Genomic DNA, 13,782 nt, shown 5'->3' on the forward strand with positions numbered 1-13,782 from the left:
TGCTGCTGTCTAATGAAGAGGAGCAGGATGTGGGAAGTGCCACAGACAAGGAGTAGCCCAAAAGGGAGGATGAGGGAGCCATATTTTACTTACCGTATTTTTCGCCCTATAGGACGCACTTTTCCTCCTCCAAAAATGAAGGAGAAATCTGGGTGCGTCCTATGGGGTGAATGCAGGCTTTCGCTGAAGCTTGGAGAGCGAGAGGGGTCAGTGCGCACCGATCCCTCTCTCTCTCTCCAGGCTTCAGGAAGACATCCGCAGCCTAGGCAGCCCTGCGGGAATTTCCCGCAGGGCTCCCCACGCTGCGGATAGCAGCCTGCCGCCCGGCGGGCAGAGCACCCTGAAGCAGAGCGCCCTGCGTGCCGGACAGACATCCGCAGCGTGGGGAGCCCTGCAGGAGTTCCCCGCGGGGCTCCCCACGCTGCGGATAGCAGCCTGCCGCCCGGCGGGCAGAGCACCCTGAAGCAGAGCGCCCTGCGTGCCGGACAGACATCCGCAGCGTGGGGAGCCCTGCAGGAGTTCCCCGCGGGGCTCCCCACGCTGCGGATAGCAGCCTGCTGCCCGGCGCGCGGGGCACCCTGAAGCAGAGCGCCCCTCGCGCTGGGCAGACATCGGCCAGCCCCACAAGCTCGGGGGACAGCAGGGAGGCGCAGCGCCGCCATCCCGCTGTTCCTCGACCTGGTTCGGTTTCCCCGACCAGCTTTTGGGGGGGAAATGAAAAAAAAATTCCTTTATTTCCCCCCCCAAAAAAACTAGGTGCGTCCTATGGGACGGAGCATCCTATGGGACGAAAAATACGGTAGCCTGTCATTCCACACAATATGATTCAGCTCAAGACATACTAGAAAAGAAAAGAAAATTGCCCTACAAAAGAATAAATAGCGTATTCGCTTCTAAGCCAGTGGAGAACCGACAGTTGCAGAGTAAATGACTGTAGTACACAGAAGGCAGAGCAGAACCCTCAGTAATGCATAATTGTCCTGGGGCTATGCTGACTCTCTAGGGTAAGAAAATAAAAGTAAAAATCTGTAGCAAGAAACTGTAAAAACAGCAGTCACTAAATGGTAGAAGGTTGGAAGTGGGATTGTTTTGATCATGCTGAATCAATGTCCTGAGTAATCAAGGTGGTTTAGTCATTATTGGGCTGAGTTCCATTATAATAATTTCTCGGTATTGTTTCAGTAGAAATCATTTACGCATTAACATTAATGGCATTGTTATCCCACACTTCAGCTGTTTCAGCCGCAGCCTGATGCATTCAGCTGAGTACACCACTTTGCTTTGTTCTCCGATTGATTTGGCTTTAACTAAAAGTGAAATATGGTTATTATAGTGGAATTACTTTTAGACAGTCTTATTTTCCAAGAAGAGAAACTGTAAATGCAACTGTTGCTCATTGTGATTTTGGTGGATTATTGGTTATTTCTCCTTTGTTACATAACTGACCTTCCTTATGCTCTGTAGTTTTTGTTTGCTTTTAATCTCAGAGCAAAACTGGCATCCATAAAGTATACTGGGTATATATGCTGTTGTATCTAGTTATTTATAGCAAAGGATGAATTACCGTTTTCTTCTTTTTTACTATTTCCTAACGTACTAAAACCATATTTGACAACCAACTTTTCTTTGAATAGGAAACAATTCCAAATTTGAATAACCATGCTTGTTTCAAATTAATAATAATAATAATAATAATAATAATAATAATAATAATATCCCTTCCATCTGGCTGGGTTTCTCCAGCCATTCTGGGTGACTTCCAACAAAATATAAAAAATAATAAAATGTCAAACATTAAAAGCTTCCCAATACACTTCCATTTAGAAAGTTGCTTCAATTCATAATAGGAAGCTATCCTGTTTATATCAGCAGCCATAACTTTCTGGGTCTTTTTTTTAACATAGGTGCATGAAACCTGCAGACATACAATAGAATTAACCTAGCAAAATTTCAGACAGGCAGATCTAAGGGCGTTTCTGTTTTACAACAACAACAAAAATCAAAACTTTGTAAAATGGCACTGCATACAAAAACTAAGAAAACTAGGCCTAAAATTATTTTACCATAGAAGTTATTTGCTATCCTGCATTTTAGAAACAGAGGAATTGAGTTTACTGTTAAAAAATATAAACCCTTCATCTCTTTAAGACCTACTCTTCAGATTCCCAGTTGAATGCATCACAATAAATTTATAAAGAACAGGATATCCCTGCAGATGGCAACATTAAATTGGAAATTAGGCACATTGGTAATTCACGTCTGTTATTTAAATTGTGAAGCCAGAATGGGGAGTAAAGAACCTGCTGTAATGTTGGCTTGCCTTCATCCTCTGTCTGCTTAACTGTTCAGCTCTATAACAGGTTACTCAACTACTTTGTTTGTTTTAGAATTCCTAACACTACTAGCTAAAGACATTTATGACTAGAAGAAAAACCACTCCAAGGACTCTCCAAAGCCTGAAGTCCTCAAAAAAAATTTAATCTGAAAAGGGAGAAGTGTCTAGGGAGAAGTAGGAGACATTTTTAATTGGTTCCATTGTATTAATGCTGATGCATATCTGCACCAGCCAGTTCTGATCCATTTCATCACACACCACAAACATAACCATGTTTTCCAGGAAACACACCAAAAGTTTCTGTTTTGTGCTAATTAAATCAATAGGGTTTTTAAAATTATTGCACTATACTTTTGAATGGTTTTAAAGTAGAACTGTTTTAAGTAAACAAACAAATGATATTATTTTAATAAAGTACCATTGAAGTCAGTAGGAATTTCAGGTCAAGCATGTCTAAGATTGCAATTATACTTCTCCAGGAGTAGCTTGTGCAATCAAACCCTTGCAGCGTTTCTGATAATGCAGATGCTGGACACCACATAGCCCATCACCAACTATATATTCTGTTGCCACTTTGGTCTGTCTGCATCAGGGTTACAAGTGAAGCTAATTTGGCAGCTGGGCAGGACAGGAAGGAATTTCTGTCACATCCTTGGCTGAAATAGCAGCCCTCTTCTCTCCCAAGTCATAAGATCCAATAGTCAGGGGACAGATAGTAGACAAACCTCTCATTCACAACAGCGGCCAGCACACACACACACACACACACACACACACACACACACACAATGGTAGATGTGAGAAAGGAGGAAGCTAAGTTGATGTTTAAATATACAAATGCCCATATATCTGTTCCTGAGCTAGATCAGTCCCTTTTTCCTCTCTGTTTGAAGTAGAGAGATTACCCCCTCCAAATCCAAGAGGCTAACAGCAGCAACACATTTCTTGGTTGAGCCTCTCCTCCTCCCAGAGGGGAGGAGTTGTGAGTGGGAGCCGTTTCCCGCATTTGGCAGGGGGCCTTCCGGCCCCTACTCAGCTGTCCCTGCTGCTGCGCCGCGCCCCTTGGCAGCCAACCAATCGGGAGGAGGCTCGGGGGCGGGGTTCATCCGCTCAAATGCGACTGCGGCGCTTCCCCCTCATTGGGCTTCTGGGTTTTGACAGATCACCCACCCTCCCTTTAGTTCATTGCTTCATTCTTGACCTTGCTATGGACCTATGGTTGGTCGCCTTGGTTGTCCAAGGGGCCTGGTAGAAATTTTTATCCAACTGGCAAATTGGCACCAGCCACTTGGTTTTTCACCTACCTTGTAGCAAATCGTCACAACTTTTAGGTATTGGCAGTTAGGCATTGGAATATGTTTGTGTATTGGAGGGCAGGGTGTGGCCATTGTCTACCCCTCCACTTTATGGGTATTCTGTTAAAGGAGTCCGGCAGTCGTGGATCCTGTCTGATGCCCTTGCTGGTGGCTAGGGCCATGGCATGACCCCCGGTGACATCAGGGGGAGCTTACAGTTGTATTTGCATCAACAGGCTCCTCCTACTGGTGGTTAACCCTTGTTAGACTCACCCCTTCCAGACTGTTCCAAACTGTTGTTTTATCCAATGCCTAAGCCAATACCTCTCACATGCTGTAATCAATAAAGTTGTGGCCTTTTTTAGCCCATTAACCTAATATACTGCGTCCATGTGTCTTTCTTATCCTCAAGCGGGTGGCGGGTCCTTGAATCACAACGCTGAGAAGGGAGGAAAGGGGCAGCCGAAACACTACCTTCCATCCATAGCTTCCTAAGTCCCCACTTGAACTTGCAGGAATCCACCACTAAAGCTTCCTCGGGTCTTCACTATGTAATAAATAATTTCCAGCAGAGAAATATTTCGCAGATCACATTAGTATGTTAATATTACATCCACCTTGCAATTTTATTGCCACAACCAACAGGGAGATCCAATAGGATAGATAAGTATTTATATAGAGCATTTGATAAGGGTGCATCTGATTAATTACAGTGGCATGATTGGAGACAAGAAGGGAAAGTAATATGAACTATCAGAACAGTAAATCAAAAATCCATCACTGCTGGTAAAGGTGCCTATTGGAATGCAAGGTACTAGAGGTAATTTTCAAGGATATAAAAGAAAATTATCTTATAAATCTGCTTAGATGTGAAATCAGTAATACATTGATTCATATAACGTTTTCTTGGTGTATTGCTATTGCTTGGGTTGTGCCTGGGCACAACAATCACTTTCTGTTGGTTGGTTGGTTTGCGTTTCTTTCATTACTTTTATATCTTCCTTCACATCTCTGGTCATTCGAGGTCATTCCAATATAAACTATTTTTCCCATTTTTTTATACTTTATCTTATTTGTTCATGCCCATAAACTGAAGTCCCTAGGCACTCTCACAAAGGGTGAATCATTATATTCCTACCAGAGCGTTCAATAACTGTCTTCCTCTTTTGCCTTTTCATGCTCATTTTACACCATAGCCACATTTTGTACTTCAGACTAAAATGCCAAACAGTTGTTTTAATGAAAATGAAAGTCTTCTGCATTTCCTTACTGTTGAATCTTACCACTAGCCATAAACAACCACATTAGGCAGGCACAAATGGATCAGTACTGAAAATGAAGAGGATCATCAGCAAAATATAAAGCAATGAACAGCTTAGGCTATTAAGCAAGGCATCACATTTTCATGAGCCTTAGACTAGAAAATAAAGACCAGAAAGCATCAGATAACACGTGCATGTATATCACATGATGATTCAATATCAGCTGAATGAATTAACTTAACTTTAATAAATTGTATATTGTTGATATGAAAGGTTTCTCACTGATATTTGATTCATAATAACCCCCAAACATACGCAAGCTGCCACTTAATGCTTCAAAGGAGATTATAGGATGCTGACCAGATTTCAGATCTTGCTTATTATGCTATAGCTGTGGTCCAAAAAACATTTGAATCTGGATACATGGCAAACTATTACTTCATGTGCTCTTATTCTGAGTATGTTGTTCTGAAAACTTTCATATATATAGTTTTTTATGTCCTTAATAGCAGCAGCAATAATAATTGATTTTCTGAAAATAAGTGTTTTCATTCGTCCCAGTGGAAATTAACTGTGGGCATAGGACTTCCTCCCCCCCTCCATCCCCTTGTGTCACATTTCTTGACAAAATGACTATAAAAATAGAATTTGATGCACCTCTGAAACACACTTTCTCCAAAGTGTAGCAATGCTATTTCCATGCCTTTCTGCAAATATATAGGAATTTGCAGTACTAATGGAAAATTTTTAAAATATTTTTATGAACTTTTCTGATCAGAAGGGATCATTTTCATAATCCAGAGAGATCTAAGTGATTGTATGAGCAGTAGCATTTGCTCTCATCTTATTCTTCAAATATCCATTAATGTTCTTCTTTCAGCTCCTTAATAGCATGTAATCCAAATTCCCCATTGACTCTGAAGTTGCTACAGATCTTTCTTTCTTAGTAGGTTTTTTTCCTTTCATAGCTTGTGAATTTGTACTATCAGCTCTTCAGATAAAAATGACACTTTACCTTACGGTGCTTTGGTCATAAACCTGCCCCCCCCCCAGCTTTTATAAATTGCAAGAGACCAACTTAAAGCGAAAGAGAAAGAAAAGATGGCAGCCAAGATATTACCCAGTGGAGCACACCCACCCCCAAAAAACCCTATTACAGAGCTGTCTAGGTGATACAAGTACCGTATTTTTTGCACCATAACACTCACTTTTTTCCTCCTAGAAAGTAAGGGGAAATGTCTGTGCGTGTTATGGAGCGAATGCCTGCGGGTGGCGGGGGGATCTGCTGCAGTCGTGAGCAAAGGATCCATGGTTCCCCTTCCTTCCCTCCTCCATGGTTACAAAGCATGGATCCACATGGATCCTCAGGATTTTTGCATTGGGCTACCCCAAACTCACTGTCAGATCACATGTCTGTGGCCACAGCATGAACCACAAAAATCATATATCCACTATTTCGTTTAGATTATTTTTTTTCTTGTTTTCCTCCTCTAAAAACTATGTGCGTGTTATGGTCAGGTGCGTGTTATAGAGCGAAAAATACGGTAGGTTGATAAACTGACAAGCACTGAAATATATCTGTGTTCCTGTTACATTACAATAGTAATAGCATATTATAAAAAAGCTGCAAATTTGCAGGCTGTTTACAGTATGTAGGATCAAGGCCGACCCAAGACATTTTGGCACCCGAGACAAACCACAGAATTAAGTTCCTTTCCTCCAGTTTAGTGATATGGAGGTGAAAGCGTGGAAGAAATTTAGCTTCATCTGAAAAAGTACAAAACCAGACTTCCAAACACAATTCCAATACAAAGCACTCTGGGGGCCCCACACAATGAAACACACAAAAATCAAGCTGTGGTGTTTTGTGCCCTCTGGAACTTTCAAGAGGTCACCTGCTTTTAGCATTCCAGTTTTGATACCAAGCATCATTGTATTGCCCCCACACAGCCTGCCCAATGCACATAGTAACACACTCAGGTATCAGGTTCAAATCCCAGCTTCCCTGTAAAGCTCACCTGGTCACCTTGAGCCAATTAAAACCTCTCAACCTAACCTACTTTACAGGCTTGTACAACACCTTAAACAGGTAAGTGGCCTGAAATAAAATTTAGTTGTAAGCTGTGTTGAGTCCCTGTCAAAGGGAAAAGGTGGGGTATTAATCAACAATAATGTAAACTGAGAATGATCAGGCACATAGCAGAAAGTCCTATTCAGCGAGACTCTCAACAGACATGCAGAGACTTGCTGTGTAAGGCTCAACAATAAAGGAATAAACACTCCACGTGTTCTCTAAAATTGATGGCAACTGAACCATTGCAATTAAACAACTTAAAGTGGATTGGTTACATTTTCCTTTGAAATTCCTTTGAAATTATGAGTGATAAATACAAAGTGCTTTGGAGGTCAGCTTCACCATTTCCTTTGTTTGGTGCAGGCACTTTATTTTCAATACAAATGTCCCAGACTCTGGCCTACCTGGCAGCAAGTCAGTATTGTAAAGTCTCCAGCGCAGAGTCAACCCATGTGTCCATAGTCCAAATTGAAGCATGGTCCTGGAGCAGCCAAGTCAAGGTCCATCAGCCTGGGTAGTTAAGCACACCCAACACTTCCGCTCTGCTACCCTTTTATGCTTTGCATGCTGATTGCAGCATCTGGGTTTGTCAAGGCATGTGACCCTCACCTGTTCCAAGCCTACTCCAGCTGAGAAATCACACCCCTCCACTCAGAGCTAACAAGCCCCACCTGGCCAGCTAGGGATCTGGCTGTGGGCCCTTGCCTGCCTCAGCCTCCTGCAGTTCCCCTTCCATTATTACAATTACTATTGTCGCTTTGATTAGTTGGCTGTTTGTTATATAAATTCCTGGAGGGACTGAGTGTTATCAAAGTGTACATAAAAACGGGAGCAAATGGAACCAAGTTTAGAGCCCTGGTGACCTACCAGCCCCAAATCAGCCCCCAGTGAAACAATACGGTCTTGAAAAGGAACATTTGTCTCCCGGTTGCTGACTACAAAAGTGCTGTTCTCAATTGGAACAAAAATCCTGTTCCTAAATACTGCTAAATTATTGACAAGATCTAAACTATCTGTCACACAAACTCATGAATCAAGCATGTATTACATTCCCCCTTTATATGAAAACAGTTGTATGCATTATTTATAAATGGCTTGGCTGCTAGAAGCGGAAATTTTACACTGGGAATGAACTCGAAATCACTGTAAGTTGTCTACTAACAGGTTGTGTTATAGTAAGTTTAGCCAGTGCTATTTTTCTAGAAAAAGAGGTGCCGGAACTCACCATGAATGTCTCCCTTGTTCTCTTATAATGTCAATGGCGCCCACCCAGTTCCGGATTTACGTATAAGCTAAACAAACTATAGCTTAGGGCCCCATTCTCTTGGGGGGGCCCCCCAAAAAAATTAAAGGGGAAAAAACTGGATGTACATTTCCAAAATATAAGATTAAAAAACAAAATAAAACCTACATACAGCAACAGTGTTTTGTGTTGTGAAGGCTCCTATGTTGTATTTCAGTTCAACAATTACTTTGATAAAATACATATTTTGTTATGTGCAAATGGCTTTAAATACCTATTAGGTCCATAAATTACCATATAGCATATATTCAACACAAAAAACCAGCGACAATTTGTTGTTGACAAAGGACAACTGGACATATAAAGGGCCACATTACCTTCAGTTGCTTAGGGCCTCATCAAACCTAAATCCGGCCCTGCGCCCACCTGAGAGGTGCCAGAACATAGTTCCAGTGAGTTCCAGATGAAAAAAGACCTGCGTTTAGCAGTAATCTGTTGGGAATTGCTAAAGTTGAACAGCACCATTAGTTTGTCTGTTTGTTTGTTCTTGTTTTAAATTGAAGGTCATTTGAATGAGGAAGTCATGGGTCATGGAGTGTACACTCATGTTAACTGTTACCAAACAGGTTGCATTGTTGCAAGCCTGAACAATCTGTTTGGCTACAGGTGACAGTGGAAGAAAAGATCAGGGAAGAGGCAACCTATAGCCCTTCAGATGCTACAACACCTATCAACCCTGTCCATTGGCCATGCTAGCTGCTGCTAATGGAATTTGTAGTCTTACAACAACTGGAGGGCCACAAGCTCTCAATCCCTGCCCTGATGACAAGAAAAAGCATAAGGCAGGGTGATAAACACATCAGTCAAGTGCAGAGAAATCATGTGATATGTGAACAATTACCATGGCTATGACCTACTGTCATTTCTCCCCACCATGCCTCCACCACCACCCTAGGATTTGGGAACTTTTATTTTCTTTTTAGGTAAAACCAAATACACATAGCTCTGTTTCAGATGTTTATAACTACTTAATCACTACCAGATTCTGCTACTATTATTCTTCATAGAACTTTTGTAGGTGGCGTCAAATAATTTCCCACTTAAAAATTATGGCTAGGCATTGTAAAAATGTTTTGTGACGAACTGAACCAGCCTGCAATATCTTGAATGTGCATTTTTGTTTTTGGAGGGAGAGGAATAAAAAGTTGCTTGTTTCCTTATGAACTTTATCAGTACAAATAAATCGTCTGCATCAGGAGTCCACTGGGGAACATTTAAAAAGTCAGGATGATGGGGACAAGATTTACATCTTCAGGACGACACTGGCATTTCTGCAGTAACAAGCACAAAAGTTTAGGCCAGGTGGCATCTTTCTAAAGGAGGCATCATCAAGTTCACAGTGTATTCTGATGCAACCTCTGGTGTATTATAAGCACAGCAAGTGGAATCTGGTGGGAGAGTAATACCTATTAGAAGCAACTTATAATCAGCCTCTAGTATCCCAGCAAACTGCATAGATTGATGACTTCCCATTCATTAATCATCTGCTGGTTTACATTTTAACACAAAGGCTTCCTGAAGCCAAAAGACATCTAAGCCATGATATTTCATTGAAGGTTTCAAAAGCAAAGGTTAATTCACCCAGGTAGTAAACTGTTAAGACGTATGTGTATTCTCATTTGATGTGTAATATTATAACACTGTCTGATTATTGCAGTCACTGTACTGTCTCTGGTTTAACTCCCTGATACCACCGTTTTCTGTTGTACTTTTTCTGCTCATAACTATTATTGATTGGTCTCCTTCTGTGGATTTGATTGGCTTGCCAATTTCAGTGGATTTAAGCAGTAATTATATGAGATTATTATATGACCTACCAGCATGAGTTTGACCAAACTGCGGGAGGCAGTGGAAGACAGAAGTGCCTGGCGTGCTCTGGTCCATGGGGTCACGAAGAGTCGGACACAACTCAAAAATATGAGATCACCTTTTATATACTGCATTTCCCCAGCAGATTGGATCAAGATGGTCATGAGATGTTTGTAGAACCAGCCATACCGGGCTTCCTCAACCTCGGCCCTCCAGATGTTTTGAGACTGTAATTCCCATTATCCCTGACCACTGGTCCTGCTAGCTAGGGATCATGGGAGTTGTAGGCCAAAAACATCTGGAGGGCTGAGGTTGAGGAAGCCTGAGACATACTAATCCAACCTTTAATAATTCTGTGATCTGAATGCAGGGGAAGCTGAACACTAATATTGCATTAGAATGCCCTGTCATCCTAATCACCCAAGCTTCATGCTATAGATGTCTTTGCTCCAGACTAGAGGGGAAACTGCAAAAGATTCTGTGACTGTAATTTGTTCTGAGACAAATGTAAAGGGCTGGCATGTACCTACCGACGAGTTTAGAGCAAACTGGAGAAATCTATGTGAGATTTACCTTCGTTTCCCCATTCATTTGGCATGTTGTCATTTGGTGTTGTGTTTAAAAATACATGGTGACAGGTGGAGCAAGAATACACCCTTTTCCAAATCTATCGCGGTCTGTAACATTACAGAAACAGGTCCAACAAAAAAGGTACAAACTATACTTTTCAAGCACATTTAGAGCACATGCCCCCAAAGTATTCTGGGTACTGCACAGAGTTATAATTCCCAGCAATCCTTAACAAACTACAGTGTCCAGAAGTCTATGAGGGGGGATATAAGCTGCAGGAGCACCATATTATTTACACGTATTTGAAGCCCAAGATAGGTTGTAGAATTATTGTTGACATCAGCTCTCCCTTTACACATATCTTCCCATAGTCTTTTAAATGAATGATAATCCATTTCTGGAATATCAGTGTATCTTGTTAACATCAAGAATATGTGCAATTTGCAATTGCTAAAATATAACTATATTCATGAGATTTGTCTCCTTCCCCTCCCCACTCCTTTCCTTCCAGGTCACAGCCTCGGCTCAACAAAAGTGACTCGTGCACAGACATTTCCCAGCTACACCTCAGAGCAGGATGAGGAGCACGGGCCACGCATGTCACTGTCTAGCAGCTATGGATTCAGCTACAGCTCAGGCCTCATCCAATGACACACACCCTGTGTCTAACCAGAGAGACAGTCTAGTGTGAAACCTGCCTGTAGGCCCTGGAAGCCGCTTGCCATTTCCTCGGTGTCCACAGAAGACAAGCCGTAGTGAAAACTGAGGACACATGTCTCCAGGCTGCAACAGTGAAGGTGAAATCTTGGATCACTGCTTCCCTGAGGCAGAGTCTAAGTGTTTTATTTATTTAACTTTTGTATTTGGTTTTGTCCATATGTTTTGTTTTTTTAAAAAGAAAAATGTGAAAAAGAAGAAGAATTTCCTTTGCAGTACTGATGATGTGCAGCTGAAGTTTCTGCACAACCACAGACGCTGCCTGTTTGGGGGAGCGGGGAGCAAAACATTACGTCTTCAATGTGAGGCTCTTGCCAATCAATTAAGCTGTCAAGCTTGCTCATCCATGACAGTAGCCATCTTTATATCCTAGGCATCAGTCTACCAACTGAGTCATTCTTGCAGAAATGGTACCAGGCATACAAAATTTGAAATATACTTTAGAAGGAAGTATGCAGTCCTATTACCAATTATGCACAGTTTATTCCCATTTACTTCAATGGGATTTATGCATGGGATTTAGGACAGTAGCCCAAAGTGGAATTTCTGAGGAGGCACCAGTGACTCTTAATCAGGTTGTCATCACTACAGTTAATACACAAGATAGATATAGAGATAGATACTGTCAATGGGATGGGATGGCGGTGCTTAGTAGCCTTTCAGAAAATAGATTGTGTTGTGTGTTAAGAGGTCATATGCCTAGAATATTTCCCACACTGAATTTTTATGCCCAGATTCTGCTGTTGTGTACTCTGAACCTAATAATCCAAAACTTCCCATTGGGGAGATATCAAGGGAAGACTGTCACAAAGCATTGTCAAAGTCTTCCCATTGTAGATAATATTTAAATAGTGAAGTCTGAATTTATAGTCAGTATACTTTTAATTCTGTATACTGTGCAAGTGAGAAAATTGATATTACATTGCTAGGCAGCAGCACAATTTCCATATAGTTTTATAGGGCAAGATGCTTGGGCTGGAAGAAATAACTACAATTTCAAGTTCTGTTCTTATTATTCAAGTCTTCTTGGTTAATATGGATTTGTTCTCTTCGTCAACATTAATTTTGTTCTAGATTCCTTGTCTGGTGTCTAACTCTGCTATACAACCATAGGCTAGTCATGATTAAATTTCACAGCCATTTGTCTCATTGCAACGTTGATTTTTTACAGTCTCCTACAGTGGACAGCCACATGAAAATGAACTGAACTGTGTGTTTTTTAGTCTTCCTGAAATCACAACAGCTCACTGTGCCCAAAACTTTCAGTCTTTTTCTAAAGATCAAAAAATAAATGGCAGCACCTATGAGTAGAATAAATGTGAGACAACAGGATTTCAACAATCACTAGGAAACTGTATGTTCTGAAGTAATGCTAATGCCTATCGCATTCCAGGTCAACACAATTTATTCAGCTAGGTCTTCAAATAACAGAGATCTACTGTAACTTAAATAATTGATTGACTGCTGGCCACTACTGGTCCCATTCTTATACCTCTATCATAGTATCATTTTCTAAAAATAAAAAGCTGCTTTTGGCCTAGCATTCCCCCACCTCCTTCCAAAATTATGCAGTTATGACTGTGAGTAAGACAATAAAAAGAGCAACATCTTCACAGGGCAGCATGTAAAGTTAAAAACATCAAGCAAAGTTCAAAAATTAAAATGCATTGTTAAAATATATAACCAAAGATGAAAGGAAGTGGCATAAAATAATAACTAAATCTGGGGAAATGAAAAAATACCTTCACCAAAATGGCATCTGCGCAGGCTTCAGGCAAACATCTTTGGAAGAAGCATTCCAAATGAAAGGTGCCAGCACTAAGGAAACCCACCCTCCCATCAGATAGCAAGAGAACCCTGGGATTTCTCTGCCACATACCTTAATATTCAGGCTGGCCCTGCCATTAGGCAGAGTAAGGTGAATGCCTCAGGTGGCAGATGTAACGGGATCAGGAGCAATAGCCTACCTGGTAGTTCCTTCTGAGCTCCCTGGACAGTCCCCTCTGTTGTAGGACATGGCTGTATATATCATATAGCATGTCCTGGGGGCCCTAAACTAGCCTGCTGCAGGTATGATGGAAGATGCTGCCCTATTGCCAGTGTTGAAGTGAAATTCAACTCCCAGTCCAGCTGGCTTTTTTACATGGGATAGGGAAGCGGTGCCCTATTCTCCTTCACCACAAGCAGCCAAATTTATTGGGCTGTGCCTGCTGCGTGGGTATGCATGAAGGCAAGCTGTCCTTCATACACCCTGACCCTGAACTATGAAAAGCTCTAATGGCCAAAACCAGCAGTTTCTAGAATCAGAAGCATTCTAGAAAGGACAGACCTTTCAATAACCCAGACGCAAACATTTTAGGCTTTAAATGTAATAAGCCATTAAGAAACAAGCTAGTTTAGTGTGAACAAAAATGGAG

At 41.5% G+C, this 13,782-nt stretch overlaps 1 protein-coding gene across 1 annotated transcript in view; it reads left to right on the plus strand.

The window, feature by feature from the left end:
- Nucleotides 1–12,820, plus strand: part of DOK6 (docking protein 6) — a 188,537-nt gene extending 175,717 nt beyond the window's left edge. The window contains exon 8 of the mRNA XM_053396618.1: nucleotides 11,160–12,820. Within this exon, the coding sequence (XP_053252593.1) occupies nucleotides 11,160–11,299 (140 nt within the window). The 3' untranslated portion in view covers nucleotides 11,300–12,820. The remainder of the gene's footprint in view (nucleotides 1–11,159) is intronic.
- Nucleotides 12,821–13,782: the final 962 nt, after the last annotated feature.

Source organism: Podarcis raffonei, chromosome 7, assembly GCF_027172205.1.
Source record: "Podarcis raffonei isolate rPodRaf1 chromosome 7, rPodRaf1.pri, whole genome shotgun sequence".
In the NCBI taxonomy this organism is placed as follows: Eukaryota; Metazoa; Chordata; class Lepidosauria; order Squamata; family Lacertidae; genus Podarcis; species Podarcis raffonei.